At 33.8% G+C, this 27177-nt stretch overlaps 1 protein-coding gene across 1 annotated transcript; it reads right to left on the reverse strand.

Annotated features, from left to right (window-relative positions):
- Positions 1-5134: 5134 nt before the first annotated feature.
- On the reverse strand, positions 5135-24124 carry ZSWIM2 (zinc finger SWIM-type containing 2). The gene is made up of 9 exons (XM_019754496.3): positions 23638-24124; positions 22108-22184; positions 20594-20634; positions 13550-13760; positions 12255-12506; positions 10804-10888; positions 10284-10396; positions 6914-7067; positions 5135-6001 (listed from the first exon to the last, which is right to left on the reverse strand). Exons 1-9 carry the CDS (start codon positions 23800-23802, stop codon positions 5189-5191), a joined length of 1911 nt encoding a protein of 636 aa, XP_019610055.3. The 5' UTR covers positions 23803-24124; the 3' UTR covers positions 5135-5188.
- Positions 24125-27177: the final 3053 nt, after the last annotated feature.

The raw sequence follows: 27177 nt of genomic DNA on the forward strand, positions 1-27177 counted from the left end.
GTGGATCTCTCAGGCATTCTGGTATGTTGTGCAGAGGAATCTTTGTTGGGTTCTAGATGTCCGACGAGTTGTAGATTTATGGGGAGATACAAAGGGGTTGTCTTTGCCATGATGCTGATATCACTCCCAAATACATATATTTTGAAACCTTTAGTTTGGGCTTTTAAAATGTTTAGTTTCAAGAAGTACATAAATTAACTACAGAAACAATTTAAATTTGATACAACTGTTCAGAAAACCAATTAGCTACTCCTCATACTATTGAATCTGTGTTCCAAGGGACAGAGAGGGTCCTCATCCTCAAGAAGCTTAATATCTACTAGGGAAGGGAGTTAAATAGGCAGCCTATAATTTCAGATACTGAAAATGAATCAAAAAATAAGGGCAGGATAATATGATAGAAAGCACCTGGGGATTAGAGGTCAGAAGCCAACTTAGATGGGGTAAGAGGTCTCAGAAATTCAATAGCAACCTGAACAACAATGATCAGAAATAGCAGCATTCCAAAAAGGAAAGGGCAAATGTAAGAACCCAAGGCTAAAAATGTCTTGGAAGTTGGAAGGAATTCAAAAAATAAAAACAAAAAACAGCCTAGAATATACTGTTCTAGTGTGGGGAACACTAGCAGAAACACATTTACATTAGAGAAAGACTAGGCATTAGGTTTCCAAATCTAGTTCATCATCAAAATCACCTGTATCTTCCTATATACATTTTTGTGGGCCCACCCACTCGGAATTTCCTGAAATAGGACCCAAGAACATTAAACAAAACAAAACTCCTTAGGTGACATAAAGCTACCACATTTGAAGAGGACTGACAAAACACTACAGGCTGAGGAAATGGAATATGATGTGTTAGCCTTAAAATAAGTCAAAGTGAGAGGCAACAAGTGTTTACTTGAGATCAAAGAATAGCTATTTGGAAAATACTGATTCAGGCAGAAAGCCCAATAAAGTCCCAATTATGGGGTGAAGACAAGGGGTGTTTATGAGAAAAACAAGGAAAATAATTCAAATAGAAGGAAGGAAGTTCTATAGGTGCTATTCAGCCAAGGAAGGAATTTCTATAGGTGCAAATAAGCTAAGCTATTCTTTAGCTATATATGTGTGTGTGTGTGTGTGTGTGTGTGTGTGTGTGTGTGTGTGTGTGTGTTAATTCTAAAGAATGTCCTTAATTATCAGTCCCATAGTCAGGTCTGCTTTCCTGTTAGCAAACAGTTGTTCATATGACAGTGCTGCTCTGGCCAAGTCCAAAGTTTATTTTGCCCAGTTCAAACATTCCAAAGCTTCAAGAAGTAAGACTTGCAATGCAGTTCCTCTGGAATGGCTCCTCTCCCTTGTTTAGAACAATTTTTTACTGTTACGGACTCCAGAAAATATTCTGTCATCAGCCAAATATTACTTTAACGTGGGATAACATAATCTTTGGGTTAAAAGATAAAGAGAGAGAGTTCAAATTACTGAGTGAAAGAAAGAATAAAATGGACTGAAACTTCAGGAAATTTGATTTCTGTCAGATTTCAGCTTCCAATTGGCTACTTGTGGCGTAGGGTGAACTACTGATATTCTCTAACCCACCTTTCGTTGAAGTAAGAGTATCTCTGAAGTTTCTTTCAGTCCTTAAACTCTATGCCTCTCTGCTAAAAGAATAATTCTTATTTCCATCTCACATGGTGGCATCACTGTGCCGTCCCCCAATGCCTTTTGCTCCACATGTACTGGGACAGGGCAGTAATCTGATCATGGAAAGAGATGTCTGTTTCCCCTTAGTGTAGATGCCCCAAACTTTGCCAGTGACCTTCTTGTTCCCCAACTCAAGCTTCTGGAAGGAGTACCAGTAAAGTGCTCTCTTTACCACCACCACAAGAGGGGAGGGGAGGGATAGCTTCCTTCATAAACACCCCCTCCCCTGGTATGGCATTTCTCTGCTTCCCAATTCTCTTACATTAATGAGATGGAGGGGGTTGGGCAGGGGTTTGCGCCAACTCAGCTGAAAGGGCAGCTTTCAGCAGACCCTTCAAAGAGATGGTTGACCTAATACCTGAGAGTTCTCTTGACTTAAAATACATGCTTTTGTTCTTTTTCTATGGACTTGAGTCTTCCAGCTAACAGGAAAGTGCGTATTCAAATTTCAGTCAGTTCTCTTACAAGTTTTAGAATACATTTAAAATATCAATGGAGAGATAAATAAAAAATAAAAGTTTCTGTTTTTTTGAAAGAAAATACATAATTAAATACTTTGAAATTGTATAACTTATACCTTAGATTAACGATAATTTAGGAAAAAGAACTACTGGGGAGATGTTTAAAATAACCTAATTGCCTTTGATTCATGAATCACTGGACATACAGGCCCCTAAAAATGCTCTTCTGCATGTCATTTCAATAATTTTTGCTAAGGATGACTTAGAGCTGAGAAGTTACTGAGTTACATGGCACTTAATATCAAGTATGGGAGGCAAACTATGCATGCGAGCAGCTGAGCAGTACTACCCCAGTCCTCTGTATCCTTTAAATAATTTTAGTGATTCTCTTCTTTCCCCAATACCTAACGGTCCTGATAAAAAAGCACAACAGAAGTGGCTGTAAGAACTCTGGCATCTGGAGGCTACACTTGGATAACTATCAGTGATATCAGTGTTAGTTTGCTGGGATGATAATCAGCTCTTAATTGTAGATAATCTCATTGGTTAACAAAGTTAACTCACAAAAGCAACCCTTTGTACTATAATTAACCTCATCAAATGTAGTATCATAGAACAGTAATATTTGCCTAGCCTGAGCCTTTTTTCCTCTGTACACCTTAAGTCTTACATTGCTGTGTAAAGGAGGTATCGTGGCCATTGTCAGACCCACATAACATGAGGAAACTAAAGTTCACTAGAAATGTGAAGAGCCATGGCTTGAACCCGTGACTTTTGCTCCTATTTGTCAAATATTTATTGAAAATCTATGTTACGTGTGACAACATGGATGGACCTAGAGAGTATTAATGCTAAGTGAAATAAGTCAGACTGAGAGAAAGAAATACCCTATGAACTCACTTATATGCGGAATCTGAAGAACAAAATAAAGGAACAAACAAAGCAGAAACAGACTCATTGATACGGAGAACAGACAGATGTTTGTCTGATGCAAGGGGGTTGGGGAGTTGGAGAGAAAGGTGGTAGTTACAAAATAGTCACAGTGATGTAAAGTACAGGATAGATAATACAGCTCATGATGTTGCAACAACTATGTATAGTGCCAGATGGGTACTAGGCTAATCAGGAAGATCACTGAATGAATTATAAGAGAAAAAACCTGAGCTTGATTTCTGGCTGGGTCAGCTGAGTATGTGGGTATAAACTCAAAATGGACTAACCTGTAGCTTCACTAGGAGTGGTCTTAAAAGACAGTGGTGAGAGAAAGTTTTCCCAAGTGGTAGAGCTTTTGGCAGTGCCTTCACCCATATGTCCTTCCACACCTAACCTGCTTGTCTGCAATTTTTCTTCTTCTAGGCCCCTGACCAGCCTGCCAGGTCATTCACCACTGCCCTTGAGTATTATGTTAATGTCAGACCATTTCTTCTTCCTCATATATAGTATGGTCTTTATATTTAGAAATCAGGCACCTTTTGTGAAATTCATTGTCTAATAAATAACAAACCAAATAATTAACACCCCCACCCCCACATTGAGTCGTCTAATTCATATCCTCAATGCTTCCTGAGCAAATCTTGTTCAGAAATTGTTCCTTTAGTAGCTGATATCTACTCTTCTTTTGTAATCATGGGTAGAATATTTTGTATTAGTACACTACTGCAGTAATAAAACTCAAATAACTGCAGAATGATCATTAATAAATTTGGCTAGTATAGGTATAGTGTCTATGTTATATCTTTAACTGAAAAATAAATTTTACAGCATTGTTTTTCTCTACCTGAATCCCAATTTATTATTGTTCTTTTATAGCTTTTTCATGTTTTGCTTTCTAAAGTATTTTCTATCCTTCTTTTTTGAAGAATTATTTTAAAAAGGAGAGCACAATATCTATGAGAAGATAAATAACATTTCATTAATTGGGAAATTATTTCACCTGACAAAAGAAAAGGCTGATAAAATCCTGAATTGCTGACAGATATATCTGGCCCTCCATTTTATATATCAGAAATCTAAGCCAAACTTTCCATTTATTTTTAAGATGCAGCTCATGTTTTAATTAACTGTCAGTTACTATTTCTGAACTACATTTAAGTAATTACTTTCTATTTATGATTAACCTCAATTTAATTGATCATTCCTTTAAATTCAAAGGATATTTTCAAAGAACTTTCTCTGCTTGATATCTTCATGATTTGTTTCATAGAACTATGTATTCCATTACCACCATGACAAAAAAAATGATGTGAGGTTTTTTTCCTTGTTATGAATAATAAATCAATAAAATTATCAATGTTTTTTAAAAAATTAAAAAGCTACTGAGCCATAGAATTTAACAACAAACAAAATAAAAATATAAGGGTTATGTTTTTCAAGTGAACATTTTAAAACAATGATTAATTATTTAGGAAATAGAGATGGTTTAAAAAAATAGATCCTTTACTACTGATTATATTAAGAAATTTCGTAGTACTTATACTTTTCTTGAAAATAAACCATAAAACCATCATAAATGTGGCATAGTTTACAGTATTATAGGTATATTTTATTTTCAATTCATGTATAAGAAAACTGCTTCAAGGAAATAAAAAAGAAAATCACCACCTGGGTTTTCTTATAGGTTTATGGTGATTACTACTAGAAGTAAATGCAAAAACTACACAAGTACCTGGAAAGAATCCCTGTATGTAATCAAGTTGAATGTTTGAAAACAGTGATTCAATACAAGGAAAATCTATTTCCTTAATTTAAGTAATAATAATTATTTTAATCAGTGTAAAATCAGATATAAAATATCTAAAAATAATTCATAATAACCTAAATATATGAGCATTCATCAACACCTAATACTTTAAGTCTCATAAGGAGTGTGGTAATTTCCTTTAAGTGTAGTTAGTTATTCATAGACAAATAGGCAAAATGACAACAGAGAATTTTATACACATTTATCAAGAGTATATGATATTTTTTATGTTCTACAAATAAAATATTTCATGTTTAATACCAAAATATTTAAAAATGATGTTTGTTGTCAAAAATATATTTTCATAACTGAACTCCTTGCAATATTAAAGATAGCTCAGTACTTCTTGTATTTAAATGGTGAGATCTAGGCCTTCTTGATAGATGACTATATTTTGGTCTAATTTTCCCAAAGGAATTATTATACGTTTTAGATAAACTAAGTTTACTCGTACCCCAATTCACAATAAGATTTAAGTCTTCTGGAGGTAAAGTATTTGTTCTTCTGCTTTCCTCTCTTATTTTAGTATCAAGATTCTTCTTTGGATTGTGGTTGATATGTTTGCACTCTTTGGTCATCTTCTGGCTTTGACTAGTATGGTCGTTTTCATTGATACATGGGCTTGCCAGTACACTGGGACATATCATATTCTTGTAAGCAATAGAAGGAAGAAATGTTTGAGATGATATTTTTCCAAAGGATCCAGTGGGTAAACCTTGAAGATACTTGGGGAAATGTTGGCTAGTTTTATATTCATAGATTAATTTTCTTGAATTTGAATCATCTGATTTGACTGAGTATAGATCATCTATTGCTTTATTTTGATAGGTATCTGTTGAACTTTGAGGTGTATTCAACTTTTCAGAATTATGTTGAGGTATGCTAGGTAAAATTCCAAGTCTATTTTGTTTTAAGACTAATCCAATGCCAGGAATAAAAAGTCCTTGTTCTTCCTGTTTTGATAGATGAGAGGTGTCTGTGTTTGAAACAGAATGATGTACATGTCCATTCACTGCTGTATCTTTCCAGATTAAAGGGTTATATATAACTTGTCCATCAATAGGGCATGAATTGCACTTGTGGAATAACCAACTGTCAATACATTTCCTATGAAACTTAAAAAAAGAAAGGTTATAAATTAATCAGGGCTATGATTATCTTGTTTATAATGTATATTATCTATGCAAATTTTCCCAGTTTCATTATTACTATTAAAACTATTTAGCAAAAATGGAAGATAATTATAATTTATCAAGTTTCATGAAAATATTATGAAGAGGCATTCTTAAAAATGTAGTTGGTTATGGGCTAATGTCCATTTTCAACATTAAAATGGAAAACCTTCATTTTTGTAATTTCGTTAAAAACTACTTATTCAAGCCATTAATTTTGCTGTTGCTTTCTAATGAATGAAAATTTTAAAATAAAAAAGTCATAACCAACTAGAGTTGAAAACCAATCTGATGATGGTAACATATAAAATAACAAATCACATTCTTGGGGGAAAAAAACCTATCAGATATTTTAACTATGGTGACTCTAAAACTATAAATGTTTAGTTATTGAAACAACTTGATTTCAGAAAAAACCTGGTTACCAACTACATAGTGATCAAGAAACATTAGAATTTTATTCCAGTGGGTTAATTTCAAATGATAACTATGTCAAATTAAGCATATGAGTATCTGTTTCATCCAAAGAATCACAAAAATACATTAAAAATTATTCCATAAGCTTTTTCTTTTTATGGATAACTAAAGTAGACAAAAGAATCTAACTTAAAGGGCCAGTTTCTCTTTCCTAGATTGTGTGTACAGAAATGAGTCCTAATCAATAGGAGGAATCCATTCTTAGGGGCAAAGCTGCCTTCTCAACGGTCTCTGCTGCAGCTCCTCTACATATGCTGTTCAATTTGAACATCTCTTCAATAACACAACTAAAAAGTGAAAGGAGAGACTTACATTGTCACTTCATTTGTGAAAACTGGCCCTATAGGGAAAGTCAAACTAAAATAATGTAACTTCTACCTTGTGAGTACATGGTAGCAATCTTGTAAATTGACCAAGATGAAATGCCTTCAAACAAAGTCGGCACTGGTACCCTGGAGCAAGCAGCTTACTACTCTTTGTGATCAGAAAGAGAGGCAGTGACTTTACCACGCGTTTTGGTGTGTAAACCTGGCTGAATAAGAATAAGCAGAGACAAGAATGTACACATGTAATTACAGATCAGGAAGTAATCAATAATGCAGGTAATAACCTCCGTATGAATAATGCAAATGAACCCAATGTTTTCTTGAACTGAAAATAATAAATCTCGTATATTAAAAAGTTAAAAAAATCTATTATGAACATCAACTTCATAAAAATACAAAATTTAGTAATTTCAAATAAAAATACTAACATGAAATATTTTGATTTGCAATTTTTAATGTCAATGAAACCAGAACACAATTTTGATGAGAACCACATACTCAAATTATTTCAGTCTGAGCCAGCACTTAGGCTTGTTTTTAGGAAAATACAGCCCAATTTAGTTTGCCATCTGGCAGAAAGTAAGGTGTACAGTAAGCCACATTAAATATTCTAAGTTACTATGTATGATAAATTGGTAGATCATAATTCATGAGGAAACTCATTTTCGCTTGGGGTATATACTTACTCTGTCAGTATTGTTAGACCATGTTGATGTGACTCTAAAAGTACCAAGCCCATTTATGTAGCCAAAGTGCCAACCAACATAACTGAGATTATACAATGTAAATTAACTGTTATTTGATGCCATTAGCTACTGATAAAAAAGATAAAATAAATATTTAAAAGCAAAAGCTTGGTTAAAAGGTTAGATGCATTCCTATTATTCAGAACAAAGTTCAAATATATTCTTCAGAAAAGCTTGTATTTCTCATTACTCTACCTATATACTTCACTCATGCTATAGAACTTGCTTTTATCAAGGTCATCTAATTGTCAACTAAAACAAACAACCTGTGTACTTTCATTATTTCAGGTTGTTAACCACTCTCTTTAATTTTGAAACTCTCCTTTTATTTATTTCACTTTCTCTGCCTAAAATGTCCTTCTACCCCTAATGTTCTCTTGGCTCCCCCCACTAGTCTCCTAAACCTTTAGTTATACAAATTATCATTCTAATAGGTAGAAGTGTGATACCTAACCAGGGCCAGGGAAAAGGATACGGAGAGCCTTTGTATAGGCTCATTTTATACCTATAAGGCATAAAATGCTCCACAAGAGCTGTGGTCTCCAAAGTGTTAGGCATACCCATAGGAAATGTGCTAAATATCCACTGGGTTGCATAGAAAGATATATATGAACAAGCACAATTTTTGTTTGGTTAATTCACTGAATTTATTTATTTATTTATTTATTTATTTATTTATTTATTTATTTATTTATTTTGTTGTGTGAAGGAATTATTTAGATGTTCTTCTGTGCCTTTGGGAAGCACTGGTTTACCACCAATCTCTCCCTATGGCTCAGAGAAATCCATGGGCCTTGCTACTCCATATTTCAACTTTCTTTCTTTCTCCCTCTTTCCCTCTCTCCCTCTGTGCCTCTCTGCCTCTCTCCCTCTCTGCCTCTCTGCCTCTCTGCCTCTCTGCCTCTCTCCCTCTCTCCCTCTCTCCCTCTCTCCATTTCTCTCTCTTTCTCTCTCTCTCTCTCTTTCTCTTTTCTTTCTTCCAGGTTTATTTAATTAAAGTTTATTGGGGGTGACAATTGTTAGTAAAGTTACATAGATTTCAGGTGTACAATTCTGTAATACATCATCTATATCTCACGTTATGTGTTCACCACCCAGAGTCAGTTCTCTTTTCATCACCATATATTTGACCCTGTTTACCCTCTTCTAGAACACACTCTTCCTTACCCTTTGGTAACCACTGAACTATAGTCTATGTCTATGAGTTTTTGTTTCTTCATTTGTGTTGTTCTTTTGTTGTTTTCAGTTTTATATACCACATGTCAGTGAAATCATATGGTTCTCTACTTTTTCTGTCTAACTTATTTCGCTTAGCATTATAATCTCAAGATCCACCCATGTTGTCGCAAATGGTACTATTTCATCTTTTCTTATGGCAGAATAGTATTCCATTGTGTATATATACCACAACTTCTTTATCCATTCATCTATTGAAGGACACTTTGGTTGTTTCCATGTCTTGGCCACCGTAAATAAAGCTGCAGTGAACATTGGAGCACATGTTTTTATGGATAAATGTTTTCAGATTTTTTGAGTAGATACCCAAAAGAGGGATTGCTGGGTCATATTGTAATTCTATTCTTAATTTTTTGAGGAACCACCACACTGCCTTCCATAGTGGCTGCACCAATCTGCATTCCCACCAACAGTGTATGAGGGTTCCTTTTTCTCCACAGCCTATCCAAAACTTATTTGTCTTGTTGATGATAGCGATTCTAACTGAGGTGAGGTGATATCTCATTGTGGTTTATATTTGTATTTCTCTGATGATTAGTGATGTTGAGCATTTTTCATATGTTTATTTATTGGCCATTTGTATGTCCTCTTTGCAGAAATGTTTCTTCAGGTGCTCTGCCCATTTTTAAATTGGATTGTTTGTTTTTTTCTTGTTGAGTTATATGAGTTCCTTATGTATTTCGGATATTAGCCCCTCATCCCATTCTTTTAAAATGATCTTTTGTGTATGTTTTATAATGGACCTAATATGTTAATAATAAACAGCAACTTTAATTTTCTTTAGTTGGTAAGTATTATGACAAAAGGTCTGGAGGCCTGTCCACTAGTAGACAGTACAATCTGTGTTCATCAATCCACTCAGGACTCTTCCTCTGTGGGGGTGGAGTAAAGGAGGAATGAGGCAGAGGAGACTTCCTTCCCCCAGAGACCAATTACTTCAAAGAAAATCTCAAATGCCCCTATATTTTTTCTTTATATAATGTATAGTCAGTTTAAAATTTACATTTATTGAGAGGATCATTTACTGAGGAAACGTCTATGTTCCTATTATCTAGTACAATCTCTGATAGAATAATTATAGACAACATTATTTGAATATTTACTGTGTGTATTAACTCATTTCATACTCACAAAATTCCTCTGAGGCTGGTGTTATAATTATTCTAATTATTCCCATTTTAAAGATGAAGAAAAAGTGGCAGAGAGAAGTGAGGTAACTAGCCCCAAAGTCATATAGCCAGTTTATGGTTGTACTAGGATTGGGTTTAAGCAGTCTGACTGCAGAGCCTTGCTCTTCACTTGCATATTATGTCATCTAGTATATAATAAGAGCTCAATACATATTTATTGAATAAAGGAAAGAATAAAACTTATCAAACTGAAAAATTATGTAAGTATCCCAAGTCATACAAGAAATGTAAATTTCACTGAGAGTCTCACCCCTGCTTTTCTTGAAAATGTGGCATCTTTTCTTCTATCTCATTTTTAGTATCTATATATTTTACAATTTCATTTGATCTTTTTTCTAGTGCTTTCCATCTTTGATTTCTCTTCTGTAATAGGCAAAAAGTAAAGGTTACTTTGCAAATCATGGTAATTAGGGGGTTAAAATGAATAGGCTGCATATCAATAAGATAAAATTGTGGTAAGTCAGTTTGTAATGTTGAGATCTGTTTTTTAAACAAATTTTCAAATTTGATGGCTGTTCTTAAGATTTATGTGTAATGTTATCAGATGTTTGTTTTTGTGTTGGATTTTATAAATTATCTATGTAAGAAATGATTGCCTTGTACATCCCTATGAAAAAGAGTTTCCAAAAATTAGTCTTTGGTTTTTATTGAAACTCAATTAACTGTATTCCAGAGTGTTACCTATTCTTATTATTCTCAGATTTATTTTTACTTAAGTTTACAACAGGACAAATATGAACACTATATGAAATTCAAGATGGATACTGTACCTCACGAAAAGTAAATGGGTGAGAAAGATGGCAGCAGTTATCAAAACATTCCTGGCATAAGTGATATTCTATACATTGTGTACACCTAAAAATGCAAAACAACAAAACATATAAGGAAAAAAAAATCCAATTACTTTGATGTTTTTCCCCCCTTTCCTACACTCCTTCCCCCACTACTGTTCAAGCTGTTGTTTCTCAGTCTAATTGTGTAGGACACAACTCCCTGGCCCAGGCTGGTATTATGAGCCTTGCTCTCCCCCTGGCTGAGGCAGTCAGTCTCTGGTTGTCGGTCAGCCATTCACAGCAGCTCATGGCAGCTCTCCCTGGCTGCTGGCAGGTCATGCTGGCTACTGGCCACTCATGCTGGCCACCGGCCACTCATGGCAGCACACGATAGCCCACAGCAGCACATGACAGCTCACGCCAACCTCTGGCTGCTCATGGCAGCCCAGCTCCAGGGAGAGCTGTTGTTCACAATCTTAGCTGTAGAAGGTGCGCTCGCTAGCACATGTGGGAATCAAACCACTGACCTTGGCGTTAGGAGCCTCATGCTCCAACCAGCTGAGCCACGGGGCCGGCCCTACTTTGATGGTTTTTGATGAAAAATCTGGCCAAATTTTCTTGGGAACTATGCAGATATGACAAGGTCTATCTTAAGTCTCGTCTTGTATTAGTTACCTATTGCTATTGTCACAAGTGAGAACAAATTTAGCAGCTTAAACAATGCCTATTATCACATTGTTTTGTAAGATAGAAATCTGACATGGGTCTCAATGGGCTAAAATCAAGGGATTTGCAAGATTTCATTTCTTCTTAAACACCCTAGAGGAGATCTCTTTCCTTATGCTTTTCCATTGTCTAGAGGTTGTCCACCTTCCTTAGCTTAGCTTCTGATCCTTTCCTCCATCTGCAAAGCAAGCAAACAGCATCTCTCTGTGCCTTTCTTTCATAGTCACTTTTCTCTCTGATTCTTTTGTTTCTCTCTTCTACTTTGAAGAACGCTTGGAATCCCAAGATTACACTGGTCCCAGGTAATCCAGGATAATATCTTTATTTCAAGGTTAGATGATTAGCAATCTTATTTGCATTTACAATCTTAATTCCCCTGTGACATGAAGCCTACAGGGTCTAGGCACAAGGGTGTGGTCATATTTGTCCAGGGCTTCCAGGACAGGATGCTACTTCAGACTCAATCTAGGCTAGAGTGCAAAGCCAATATTCTTGTGTAAGTGAAGAAAATAAAACAATGGCAGTTCTGAGGTAGTGGGCTGACAGAGATCATCAACCTGTGAGTCCTAAATAAGTGGCCGTCAATTAAGGCAAACACACTATTATATAAAGAATGAGAGGAAGAAGGCAGACTAGATGACTGGTACTCCAATGTTCATAGTTTCCCCAAGGTAAAAAGAAAAGTTAGAATATGTGTTCATCACTTTACTGATGGTACTCACTTATAACACTTCCCCTCAATTGGAAATTGTTTACAGTTATTACAGGGAATTCCAAGGTGTTTGTCCAGTCGCTGTTTCTCAGCTGCAGCCACAAGTTTGCTAGAGTTTTTGAATTCCTCTAAAATAAGCTTTAATGGTGCAAACTCTTTCCTACACAGAGGACATTTCAACATGGAAGTGTTTGATGCCTTGTCCTGATAATTAGCTAAGATCTTCATGCATTTTATATGTACATTATTGCCACAGCCAAACCTGTTAGAAATAAAATTCAAGGTTATCATTTGTATACACAAAGTTATATATATTTATATAAATAAAATTTTCTTTGCCTCCATATTTATTTCCCATAGAAATAGATTCAGATTTTCCAAATATAGCTTGATTACATACACAAGCACATACCTTATCTGTCTTATCTATCATCTTTAATTTAGGACATCGGAATTCCAAACAAATTCCCTCCCATTCCAATGAAATGGTGGTGAAAGATTTTACATCATTAAAGTATTTTTCATTTGTAAAATGAGGATGCATGTAGTCTTAACAAAAAAGAAAATTATAATTATTTAAATAGAAAGCATCACTGAGAGCAGGAGTGTCATCTTTTTTTCTAGAAATCACACAATATATGGTAGTACTCAATATCTGCTGAAAGAAATAATATTTTAGGAAATAGTTAATAATTTTAAAATACACAATAAAAGCAACCACATGAGAAAACTACAATGTGGATGAAAATGTTGGCAAATGATCAGGAGAGAAAAGAAGAATGAAAAAGTTCAATGGCAAACGGTTGCCCAAATTTTTCAAGTGCAACTTTATAGTGCCTTGAAGAAAAGTTGACTGACACTCTCAATAAATATTTATGTAAAATTTTGAATTATTTAGGTTTAAAAATAGTTTTGAAAAACTGAAAAGAATTTTTATCATTTTAAAGTAAAATAATCTTTACTTTCAGAAAACTCTGAAATTACTCTAAACCATGGCATTTATTCATGTGTTAAAACAAAAATGCGACAATTATTCTACTTTAATAACTTGAAGTAAAAAGGGAAATAAAGTGGACTTATGTTTTAATTTTCATCCTTTAAAAACATAGCCCAGGAATAGAGTAAGAATAGGACCTCTCACAACATATAAGGAAACAAAAGAAAGTCAATTGAGCATAATTGTTTAAATATATATATTGTTTCTCTATCAACATGTCTCATAATATAATCAATTACAAACATACTAAATTAATTTTTTTTTGGTAAGCTTTTAGACTCAAAAAAAAAAAAAAAAAGAAGAATCACCTGCAAAAGGTGACGGGAAGCTTTTTCTCTAAAAGTACTTCTTGACAAATAGAGCAGATATCATCTGAACCAATTTCCTTCTGTTTAATGTACCCATCTGCTTCAATATGTGTATTTTCATCATTTGTTCCTTTTTGGGGAGTTTGAACTCGATGAATCCCCCGAAGTAAGTCACTGATTTCTCCTTCCACGAGACCTAACTGCAAAGCAGCTAGTGAAAAATCCCAAAATATTAAAATTCAGTGACAAAATTAAAGATACAAAAATTTAACAACTTGTGCTGACATTTTATTTCAAATGTCAGAAAGATAGTTTTGGTTAAATTATTATGCTGACCTTTGCCACTTTTTTGTATTCCTTTCAGAGTCAAATGATCACAAAAGAGTCATTTATAAAAAGAATAGAAGTTCTCTCTCTCTCTCTCTCTCTCTCTCTCTCTCTCTCTCTCTCTCTTAACTAAAAAGAGTCAGTGCAAGTAAAGTTTTTGATTAATTTTATGATAGTGTTCATCCTTGGGTTGGTGTTACAATTATGTCTTACAATTTGAATCTGCTCACTTATAAGGACAGCAGGATCAGCACTCAGGAATGTTAAAAGAAACGGAGCACAAACACATAAAGGGAAAGCAGGGGTATTTGAGTAATTAATGTAATTAGTATTTGTTAGATGAATAAATAATAGGAAAGCAAGACTCAATTGTGCCTGTTTTCCTGTCTCAGTTTTATGTCTCTATCAGAGTGTCTCGGTAGCTACATCCTTCACAGATTTGGTAAATATTTCTCAGGATAATCTATTAGGAATTGTATTGCCTGTACCCTTGAGATGTACATTCTTTAAATTCTGAATTTCCTCCAACCTGCTGTCCTGATAAGAAATAGATTCTAAGTGCATATAGTTTTCATCAGGGCATCCTAGATTCTTTTATTCCCTGGCCCATCCCTATGTTTCTTTCCCCTTCCCTCTCCTTAACATGCCATAATTTAAATGCCAGCTGCTCTTAATCCTCTTGAGTTCTGATATTCATTTTACATATTCTTTAATACATGTAGGTTAAAAAATTATTTGCAAGATAATGAAAAACTCCATTTCCTGGAAACTCTTAATTAAACACTAAAAATACTGAAAACATCAGTTAAATTTCAATACAAAAATCTTTGTTCCTCATCGAGGTGGGGTGGTAGATGAAATGCAGGAAGGTATCATCCTTTAATTAACCACTACTTTGGAGGATGAGGGTATTTGTCACAGAGACACAGCAATATCTCTTTCCTAAAAGAAATGGGGAGGAAAATGAAGAACAAAAGATTGTGCTTTTGGGAACAAATATTCTCTAAGAAGGAGGGAATACTGAAACATGATAGTTCATAAAAGAAGCTGGCCATACACTGTTCTATGTGGTATAACATGAATTGGAGAACAAAAGGGAAAAACAAACTCTTCTGAAATTAATTTGGAAAAATTAATGTATGAGACTATGAAAGAAATTCTTTTATAGAGAAGAAAAAGGCAGCTATCCTTTTTAGATAACACAGTATATTACAAAAAAACAAATTACAGAACTCCCTAAATAATTGCCATTACGAAACAACAGCCATTATGAAACAAGGATAAAAGAAGCACTATTACATAACTGTTATTGAGATAACTGGGTAGCAATATGTAGAAATTTTGATTAATTCAAACCAAATACCAACTTCCAACTTAAATCAACACAACTATACATGGATGACATAATGAAGATTAAAAATAAAATAGAAAAACTAGAACAGAACTTCCAAAAGACTATCAATACTACGGAAGAAGCATTGAAACAATATACACAAAAGGTAAAATTGGTCAGATTTAACAACTCAAATATCAATATGTGTAATAAAATTTAATAAAGCCATATAAAAAAGAATTATAACTTTAGGAAAAATATGCAAAGAGGGGTAATCCCTATATTTAGGAAAACTGTGTAGTTTTATCTCAATAAATAAATAGCCAAAGTTCACACAATTCACACATAAAATACAAATAGTGAAAAAGGCAAGGGAAGACATTCAATTTCATTAATATAAAAAAAATAAGTTAAAAATAAGAATGAGGCACAGACATGGAATAAAGCCTAATGAATAAGCAATAATAAATAAATAGAATGTTATCTTTTATTTGTATTTTTTTGTATTTAAAAAAGTTATTTCAAGGCGCTCTAGATCATCTAAGGGTATGTTAGATGTATGGGAGAATGGAAACCATTTTCTTATTTAATTTACTAGGTATGAATAGATTACTATGAACCTCAGATATGGTATTTTTTCCCCCACTTTGTGTGACTTAGTCTTTTTTTCTAATATTATCGAAATAGCATTACTGTTTCAAAATATTTCCATGTATCTTTAATTATTTTCTTTGGAGACTGAAATATTTTTTGTTCACATCTTTCATAATATGCTTAAGTAACATAGTTAAATGTGCCTAAAACATGAATACAAGAAACAAACAAAAATGGCAGAAAATTGATATATTGCAGAAATTGTAAATCAGTAAAAGTATTTTGAAGACCAATTTGGCAATATATATGAGTGGCAGACATAAAAATATTAATACTTAAGAAAAACACCCCAAACTTACAGATACAGAGAACAGATTGGTAGTGTCAAAGGCTGAGGCTGGGGGGTGAGATAAATGTGTGAAAGTGGTAAAAAGGTACAAACTACCAATTATAAAATAAATAAGTCATGGGGATGTGATGTACAGCATGGTAACTGTTGTTAATATTGTACTGTATATTTGAAAATTGCTAAGAGAGTAGATCTTAAAAATTGTCATCACAAGAAAAAAAACTATGTGTAGTAGTGGATATTAACTAGACTTATTGTAATTGTTTTGCAGTATGTACAAATATTGAATAATTAGATTGTACACCCAAAGTTAATATAATGTAATATGTCAATTATATGTCTATTAAAAAAATCAATACTTTTACTCCAAGATCCAATTAATAAGATGTTAGTTAAACAAATAATTGAAAAAAGGAAAAACTTCAGGTACAAAGAATATAACAAGAAGTCAGAAATAAGTTAAATGCCTAATAATAGGAGAATGTTAAATAAATTATACATATTGAGTGGAATATAGTTATTAAAGACTTTAATTATAGAAATTACATAGCATTGAAAACATAAAGTAACAGAGTGTGATAAGAGCAGAACACTGACTATTCCCACATACTATTAGGTATACATAAATACAAAGTAAAAAAGGAAAATAGAAAATAAATCTTTATTGTGTATTTGTAGTGAGGATTTTAAAAACTTTCCATTAATAAGGCTTTTATTTTATTCATAAATTTTTAATTTTAAAAAGAGACAGATGACATTTATCAGCCATTTAGAAGAAACTATTAGGTGATAAATCTAGGTTTTGCTGGGAAATATTTGTCGGGTGATGGGAAAGAATATTCAGCATTCAAAAACTGATATAAAATTCCTATGTAATTATCTTTGTAGGGCTTCAAAAATAAAAGAGTCTGAGGTTTCTAATATGCAACACTAGGGTGCAAATGATTGTTCTAGATTTGTTTTAGAAAATAATCTATGAATGACGTTCAAAACACTCCTTCATTACTAGTAACCATCTCCTCCATATATATATATATATATTTTACATAATCCTGATGAATAATTGTTTATAGCTTGCTTTGAATTACTTTAATTTTCATTGTTTGTTCTAGCTTTCACTTAAATAGTAAATTCAAAACACTAAGATTTCTATTTTCTTTGAATATTTATTTTCTGAATGTTGACTAGTTAATAGTTCTTTTAAATATAGGAGATATGAAAAATCTTTTATTTTAGTAAGAAGTATAAATCTTCAAAATTCATATATAAGATTAATTTTAGACATTTTAAAAATTCCCTACAGCACACTGATATTTATAAAATGAATAAGACATGGTTTCTGCCTTCAAGAAGTATAACATAAATAATAATACAATATAATTAGATTCATTCATATGAAATTGCTATTTTTATAGATGAAAAAAAACCCAATATTAGCAATTCATATGATTCAATCTATAAAAAGCACCTAGCAGAGCTCCTAATATGCAGTATAATAAATATTTGTTGAATAATTGGGTAAAGCTGCACTGTCCAATATGGACCATTAGTCATATGTGGTAACGAGCACTTGAAATGAGGCTACTATGACTGAAAACTGAATTTTTTTTTTTTTTCAAGATTGTTTTGGCTATTCTTGGTTCCTTGAATTTCCATATGAACTTTATCATCAGCTTAATTTCTGCAAATAAGCCAGCTGGGATTTTTTTTTTTTTTAAGATTTTATTGGGGAAGGGGAACTGGACTTTATTGGGGTACATACAGTGTGTACTTCCAGGACTTTTTTTTTTTGTCCAAGTCAAGTTGTCCTTTCAGTCTTAGTTGTGGAGGGCGAGGGCACAGCTCAGCTCCAGGTCCAGTTGCCATTGATAGTTGCAGGGGGCGCAGCCCACCATCCCTTGCAGGAGTTGAACCCGCGACCTTGTGGTTGAGAGGACACGCTCCAACCAACTGAGCCATCTGGGAGCTCAGCGGCAGCTCAGCTCAAGATGCCATGTTCAATCTTAGTTGCAGGGGGCGTTGCCCACCATCCCTTAGGGGATTCAAGGAGTTGAACCGGCAACCTTGTGATTGAGAGCCCACTGGCCCATGTGGGAATCGAACCAGCAGCCTTTGTTTGGAGTTAGGAGCAGGGAGCTCCAACCGCCTGAGCCACCGGGCTGGCCCAAAACTGAATTTTTAATATTGTTTCATTTTTATTTAAATGGAAAACTGATAATATATAGTTATTAAAAAATGTATAAGTTTGTAGCAATTTTGGTATTATGAATCTAGTTTTTAACTGAGTACTTTATGAAGTCTACCATGTTTCCCCGAAAATAAGACCTAGCAGGACAATCAGCTGTAATGTGTCTTTTGGAGCAACAATAAGACCCAGTCTTATTTTACTATAATATAAGATCAGGTCTTACATAATATAATGTAATATAATATATAATATAATATAATAAAATACAATATAATATAATATGAAATACTGGGTCTTACATAATATAAGACCGTGTCTTATATTAATTTTTGCTCCAAAAGACGCATTAGAGCTGATTGTCCAGCTAGATCTTATTTTTGGGGAAATAGGGTAAATGCAGATCAAGTATTTCCAATGAAAAAATAGTGTCTGAGTTAATGAGCTGTAAACATAAAACACATACTAGGTTTTGAAGAATATGAAAATAAAATGTCTCATAAGGTTTATATTGATTACATGTTGACATAATATTTTGATGTACTGGGTTAAATTCGAATATTAAAATTTAATTCCCCATATCTTTTTACTTTTTATAATATGGTTACTAGAAAAATTACACCTACAGCTCATGTTATATTTCTCTTGGATGGCCCTAGTATAGATGCTTGTGGAAGTGATATGGAAAATAGTGTAGAGAAGAACTAAGACTTTGGGGAGGACATGAACATTTAACATCAGGTAGATAAAATGGAGAAACAGAAAAGAAAACAAATATGGATGAAATTATACAACCTAATAATTATGTATGAAGGGACCCGGAGAGAAGTTGAGGTAGAGAGTGAGTGATATTTCAGAATGAAACTTTTGTCTACATTGTGAAGGGGGAAGCAACAAAGTGCCAATGCTGAAAAGAAGGAGGCCAAAGAGAATAGTAATAAGGGCTGATGAAGGTTGAACAGGGGTAAGAATGAGGATGGAGAGAAAAGAACACTACTGAGAAGCAGGTAGAATGTCAGCATAAAAAGGATTTGTTTATGAATATATGAAAGAAGATGGGAGAGGAAAAATCAAGGAGAATTCCAAGGCTTCTAGCTTTGGAGACTAAAGAAAAAGAAAACCAATATGTGAGGTAGGGAATACAAGAGGGGAGCACATATGGTGGAAATTTAATATTTAATATGCCTGTGGGACCTCCAAAATTGAACAGCCCAGAAGGTAGCTGGAAATACTGGTCTGTTGATAAGATTTAGAAATCACTGGTATAGAGGTAACAGCTGGAGACATAAAAAAAATGAGAGACATTTCTAAGAGAATGTAGAGTGACAGAATAGTAAAACAGAAAAATTCCCGTGAAACACAAATGTTAATTATCTAGGATAATTTTAAATGTCTACTGTGATTGTACTTATATATAATAGTTGGGGGGAAATGAACTTGCCTAAACAACCAATACTCTTTGAATTAAAAAAAAATTTGAAAACTGAGTGTCACTTGAATTTTTTATGAATACTATGAACATTTACTAATAAATTGTAAAATGCTGTTGCAGTTCTTAGATGGGTCTAGTATAGGTCAAATGACTCTTTGACTGCAGGGAACATTTCCATTATGAAGTACCTTTATTATAAAATGTACAAATCTAAATGAGCTATAATACAAATTATTTTTCTTTCTCTATTTTAGAGAACTCTAGAGTTTAAAGTTTTGCAACTCTATGCCTGACTTTACACTCAATTTTAGTACTGACCTTAAAGCTATTTTACTCTAAAAAAAAAAAAAAAAAATATATATATATATATATATATATATATATATATATATATATTTGCGTAAAAATTTCAGACAGTAAACATTTTTAAATGAAATTATGTGTCATGTCAACTATTTCTGGGATCTAAAAAATTACATTTGTTATTTTTCTCACAATTACAATAATTTAGATATAGAAACTACTGTGACTCTGCATAGAACATATGAGGGAAATGTTTTCTACCAAATAATTGGCCATTGTTTCATCCTTTTTAAATTAAGTGCCTTTGAATTTGAAAATGGCATAAAAAGTTACTTTTTTTTAAAATTAAATAGGAAGAAAAATGTTCCAATTGTCTTAAGTGTAACAAACTGGGCTATAGATAGTTGTCAGTTTGTCTAGAAAAATAACTGCCTAAATTTGGGATATGTCTAAATAAAGATTATTAAATTTGTTAATTTCATATTAGTAAAAATCAAAACAAAATAAAGCATACAACTTACATTCATGATTCCTTGGAAGCTTGAATTTTTTCAACAATACCCTATTCACAAGTAGAAAAACCAAGTAAAACATTTATTTTTGACATAACCTCAAAAGATATTATTTCATTTTAGTTTTAGAATAGGAATGGCATTATAGAATTTATAGTGCTGAATGTGTAAGGATAAACTTAAAACTCTCATCAGTTTTCTGTTATAATAGTTAATTTATGCTTTAAAATAAGCATATGTGAAAAAACAGTATGATAAATGGAAACAAAACATATTTGCAGTAAAGAGATTTGCTAGAGAGAGTACATACATTTCTTTATGACATAAAGTTGTCACAGAGAGAGGTTAGTGAGGGAATTTAGGTATTCATTGTACTTCCTTTAGCTTCCCTGGAAGCTTCTTACTCCTGGAAATGGAGTAATTTCCTGGATAGAGTACTAAATGATTGCTTTCCTATATGTACCACTTTAATGTATGACATAAAAATATTTTTAAAAATCACCAATTAAAATGGAATGTGGCTGTTTTTTTAAAAGTGGAAAAATATACATTAAATTCTTACTAAATATATTAAGTATACTTTAGTATATTAAATACTTGGATTATATTTCCATCTAGTTTATGGTTAATACACAATAAGAGTTACATTACATAAAAATCAGAACATGTCCTTGCCCTAAGGAAGCTGGCGTAAAATAAAAATAGAAAAAAAAAAACTATTCTAAGTATAATAAAACAAAATTGCAAGTTTTGGAAGGACCGTATTTTATATCTTTATACTAACTGGAGCAAATAACTTATGTTGGAGATGCTCAATAAAAACTGATCCAAAAAACTTGGTAAATAATATCATTAGAAATAACAGATATACACTGTTTTTAACTTGTAAAGAAAGCATTATAAATATGAGATACATACTCTTAATTTTTTGTTTGATATTTTCCTCTCAAATATCAAGTACAATTTTTTATAATGTAATTAATTATATGTTGGTATAAGTATGGTAGGTAAATAAAGTGAATTGAATTAAACTAAACGGGATTCCCTTACAAATAGTTTCTGACACCAGAGTAAAACTTTCAGATTTAACAAAAGCAATCTTCAGTAAAGTCCTACTTCTATTTTGAAAGACTCATAGTCAAACAATTGTAAAGGAAAACAAATTGAAAATATATATAATGAACAACATAGTTACCAATGATGTGAATCAGGAGGTTTTTTCGCCTGTGTTGCAGTTAGATTTCACATCTGTACATAAGGAGAATCTAAAAATATTTTTTTCTTACTAAAAACATTATCATTCAAAACATGTAAAGGTCATAGTATGTTTCTCAACTTAAATCGTAATTTTTGGAATGAAATAAAATACCCAAAAGTATATTGATAAGGTATGACCATTTTACCTTGATATTTTCGCAACACCAAATTTCTTATATCTTGCAGTACTCAAACCATGAAAAAAGCAAAACATGATATACCCAGATGTTTCTTTGTGGAAGCATCTTCATTACAAAGTCACTTACCAGCATATATGCTTACAAAGTTCTCCTCCTTTTTGAGACGTGGAACAGTTACAAACATGAGGATTTCCTAGAAAAACCTTTCAAAGAAAAACGTATACTTAAAAAAAAAACACCTCCATTTTAAAACTAAATTAATACATTAAAAGAAATTTCAAGAGATAATTTGGTTTAGGTGACTTCAAAAGGTTGAATATAAGCTACTGGGATATCTTAATTCTTGACACATCTAATTTTTTCACTTTCATAATCTGCCTTAGTCAACAACTTGCAACTCAGGCAAGTAAAAAGAAGTCTAATTTTTAAAAGCTTAAAAAAACCTGTAAATTTGTTACTAAAAGGAAATTTTACCTTGCAGTGAAGCTAAAGACTTTTAGTGGGGTAGCTCATCTTGGAATTTTGTTTGTTTCGTGCACTTGAATTGGTGAGTTTATTTAACTTTATTCAAGAAGACTAATTTTATTTACCAAGTGTATACTGGTTAAAACTATTTATTAAATGCAGTTAAGTGTTGTAAGCAACAGAGTAAAAAGAGGATGTCTTAAATAAGCACAGGTTAGTAATCTGTATTCAATATTTAAAATGCATGACACTAAATTAAAATTTTCCAAGTCAACTTCTGGGAAGTAGTGGGATGGCTGATTTTTGAGTGGTGAGAGTAGGATGTATGAATATAAATAAAGTGTCTGTGGTCTTTGACCAAAATATATATACGTATTATATATATATATATATATATATATATATATATATATATATACACACACACACACACACATATATATATATATATATATATATATATATATATATATATATATATATATATGCTGTGTTTTCCCGAAAATAAGACCTAGCCAGAGAATCAGCTGTAATGTGCCTTTTGGAGCAAAAATTAATATAAGACCCAGCTTTATACTATATTATATTAAAGATCCAGTCTTGTTTTACTATAAGACCAGGTCTTATATTAATTTATATTAATTAATTTATATATAATATATATATTATATATATTATATATAGTATATATATATTATATATATAAAGACCTTTCCAAGACAACACCATTTAAACGATACATTTTTTTTAAAAAAAGTCTTGTTACTAGTGTGAGTGAATAAAAAGTAAAGAAAACCCGATTTTATATATTGAGCCAATATATCCGGTATCTAAACTCATTGTAGAATTTTCATTTCGTTTCAGTTACAGGGCTGGTGACTGCTAACAACGGAAACAAGAACGCACGTAATGCAAACCGTATATTCATATAAAGCGTTTCACTATTTCAAACCTAAATATCAAAGGGCCATCATTTTAACAAGGGTTGGAAGCAATTTGGAGTCCTACCCTCCAATAATGAAACTTTTCTAACAAATGCTATTTCCCTCTGCAATTTGCACATCCTTAGCGTCTGGAACACTCGCGGATAGGGTGCAGCAGCGAGTAGCCGCAGGACTTGCCAGGGGGGCTAGATACAGGGTGGGGGACCCGGCGGGCAGTGGGCCAGGCTGGAGCCCAGGCGATAGTTACTCGGAAATCCCTGTTTTCCGGCTCCTCTTCCCTCAGCAGGAAGCCAGTGGGGCCCATCTCTCTTAGGAGGTAGATGCTGCTGCTCAGCGCCTGGTCTTGTTGACAGCTGAGGCGGTCGCTCAAGTGTCTTCGCCTTTCAGAGGTCTTATAGCCTTGGCGAAGCATCCTGTCTGGGTGTGGGCAAAGGCGGCCCCTGGACGAGGCCCTCCGAGCCACCCGCCGGTCTCTATGACAACCGCATGCCCGCCGGTTGTCATCGGTGGCTGAGCACTGCGACGTCCCCCGTGCTGTGCGCGGAGTCAGGGCTGGCCACACAGGTGAGGGCGGGTGTGGATGCCGCGGCTCACTCGCCTCCGCCTCCACTCCTGCCTGAAGCGATGCTCCTAACAGAGGAGTGTTTCTAATAACCAGGTGGCTGCTTTAAAAGCCGGTGGTGGAAGGCATAGCTGTCACATCTCTCCCGTCCCTTCTGCTGGTTCCTTGCAGGCAGGGCTGGTGAATTCTCTGTGTGTGTTAGGACAGTCGTACAACCCGGTTACAGTTTAAGCTCTGGATGTTCAAAGCATCCTGTTTATTCATTATGAGAAAGCCCAGAGTGATTGTTGATGTTCAACAATAGTCCACAAATATTTCCCGATTGCTCACTATGTGCGTAATCTGAGCTGGGGGAAGATCGAAGATGCAAGATCCTTAGATAGGAGCGTGTGTGTGTGTGTGTGTGTGTGTGTGTGTGTGTGTGTGTATCTTAAAGCGAGGGGACCATCTCTAAATCGCGTGCTTGGGTGTTGGCGGGGTGCAGAATCCATTGACTCTATGCCCTCTGAATTTACTAATTCCTATTTAAGGAACACGATTTTCTAGGTAATCAACGTTGTCCCAATACTTCAAATTGCCTGTGAGCTTTATTACTACATTCTAGGGGGAGAGCTGTAATAAAGTATGAGTCAAGTAAAGAGCCATATTACCAGACTTTCCCTAAGAATTTGAAATCAGGAAATCGCCACTTGATAACGTAAAAATGGAGGATATTTGTCCCATTTTATGGGCGGAAGCCACAGTTAGATGATGTTAAGGAGAAGAGAAAATGGCCAGAGGCCATGATATGAAAGAAGATAATGGAAATGGCAGCTTTTACATGTGAGGTATCTGAATAAACACCATCCAATCCTAGGTCTAAGGTTTTAACTTACTAAATTTGATTTCTACTCTCCTATTCTGACTTGGTAACAACTAACATACATACTACGGTACTCCCAACTTTACCATCAGTTTAATTGTGCTAGAGGTTAAAGTAAAACATTTCTACATTAAGAAAAAAACAGCATATTGAAAGCAAAATAAATTATAAATTGAATTCATTTAGTTTATTAATACTTATAATTTTAAAAACTCAAAATAAATGAATGGCAATCTACACTTTCAATATAACAAGATGAATAAGGTTTCAGAGTGAAGGCACTTTATTCAACCACCATTCCTCCTCTCTCTTCCTCTCCCTCTCCCTCTCCCCCTTTCCCTCCCTCCCCATATATGTGTATGTGTATATGTATATACATATATATGTACATAATATATATCATATATATCTCCACATAGAATATATAACTCCATATATATTATATATAAAGTATATATAGTTCTTTAAGAATTACCTGGAAGAGAGATTTTAGAAACAAATAATTATTATAGTAAAACTTTTGTGTTTTGTTATCAAATAACGGGACTCTGTGTAAGTGATAAACACCATTTTCAGAAAGGTCACATGTTTAAAACAAAATAGCAGTATGTAAACTGAATATAGGTTCATAAATTCCATTTTGGTGGATGATAAAAGTAGCAGTATTCGTGCATTCATGGGATTAAAAAGAGAAAGCACAGATTGTTACACAGAACTTCAGTCTAGCTGTAAGACATTTGTTTGTGTATCTGTCAGTTAAGACTTTAAAAACATTTTTATTGCCAGGTGACTATCCCATATGTTTGCTTCATCTCTTAAAAGTGTGTGGCGGGGTAATGTTTTGCAAATATTAAATTAGAGAATTAAATTTCTCCCTTAAATTCAGTGCTCTTCCATTCCCCCCAGCCCCCAAGTTATATTTTGAAGCAAGTTGCCCCAGGGAAGAGGGAAAGTGGTTAGAGCTAGAAACAAGTCATTGATAAACTTTGAATTTCATGAGTTTTCGTTTAGCCCTTTAGCAATATAATTTGGTCATGAAAGACAGGAATTAAATTACTATAGCTCCAGATTGAGATATAAAAAGCTGAGCCTAGAGTATTAGACCCTGGAATTCTGTGGAAGAGAATGCCCTGAGGAAGTAGGAAAAAGAGTAACAGAAGTTAGTGGAAGAAGTCAGCTGTCGATCTCAACATGGGTGTATGTGTGTTAGGGTGAGGGTGGGAGTATGTGGAAGCATGGATTGAAACATTGAAATGGGTTTGGGTCCACTGAGAACACCTGGGGTGCATGTGTGTGGAGAGTATTCTTCTCGAATAGTGTTAGGGAGGTACAGGCTACTAGGAAACTACAGCTTTTGGCTTAGTGCCCTGTCTAACACATGGTAACAATATGCAGAGGTGCCAGTGGAATAAAGACAGGTAAATGAACTGAATGTCATGCCCTGGTTCTCAAGGATTGAAGACATCCAACAAATATAGCAGTTTATGTTATAGCAGTCAATGATTTCAAGACTGGAGCAAATAGAACCAAGGACCCCAGTAGGAAGCACCAACATCACACCATCCATTAAAAACAAAAACAAAAAAAATCAAATAGGGCCATTTACAACTCAGCAATCACCAGCACACCAACAGGGTGCAGTACAGAATGGTTACACTACAGAAGTGACCAGCAAGAATCCAGGGGACATTGTATGGATTCAAGGTCCTCATCTTTTGTCATCAGACATATGATTACATTAAGCTTCACTTTCCTCATAAACTCATATACCTTTTTGGAGAGAAATAGGGGATGGGTAGAAATCTGAAATGCTAAGCATTTTACAGTGACTAAGGCAGCTTTAACAGTCCTCTCTGCTTCACTAAACTTTAGACAGGTTTCTTCCTGACTTTATGTTCCTGACCTCCCTTTTCTTAGAGCATTTACTTTAGGAAACTTTCTATTGTAAATTCTTTCTCTGCCCATTTGAGATGTAAAACTTCTCTCACTCTCTTGCCAGTTTTATAACCTAGTAAAGTCTTAAGAACCTGGGAGCCATCCCTTTGAAATGAAATCATCATGAAAGATATTGCGCCTATCTCCTATTCTTTGTGCCTGTGTGGAGCCCAACTGTGTGGAGCCTAACTTACATAATCACAAATTAGCAAATACAGGTGGCCTAATTACACTGTCCTCCAGTACTTTTCCACTACCTTCTGCAGGCGTCAAAACACCCACCTTTTGTTTCAATATAGTTGAGGTCAAACTCTCTCTCCTATTGCAATCATCTTTCTTGCCTGTTTAACTCTGTCCAGTGGAAATTTTTCTTGGGAGTAGATATCATTTATGTAAAAAGATTTTAATTATTAAATCAGACTAAACTT

This window comes from Rhinolophus sinicus, chromosome 17, assembly GCF_057876585.1.
Source record: "Rhinolophus sinicus isolate RSI-liver-muscle chromosome 17, RSI-T2T, whole genome shotgun sequence".
Classification (NCBI taxonomy): Eukaryota; Metazoa; Chordata; class Mammalia; order Chiroptera; family Rhinolophidae; genus Rhinolophus; species Rhinolophus sinicus.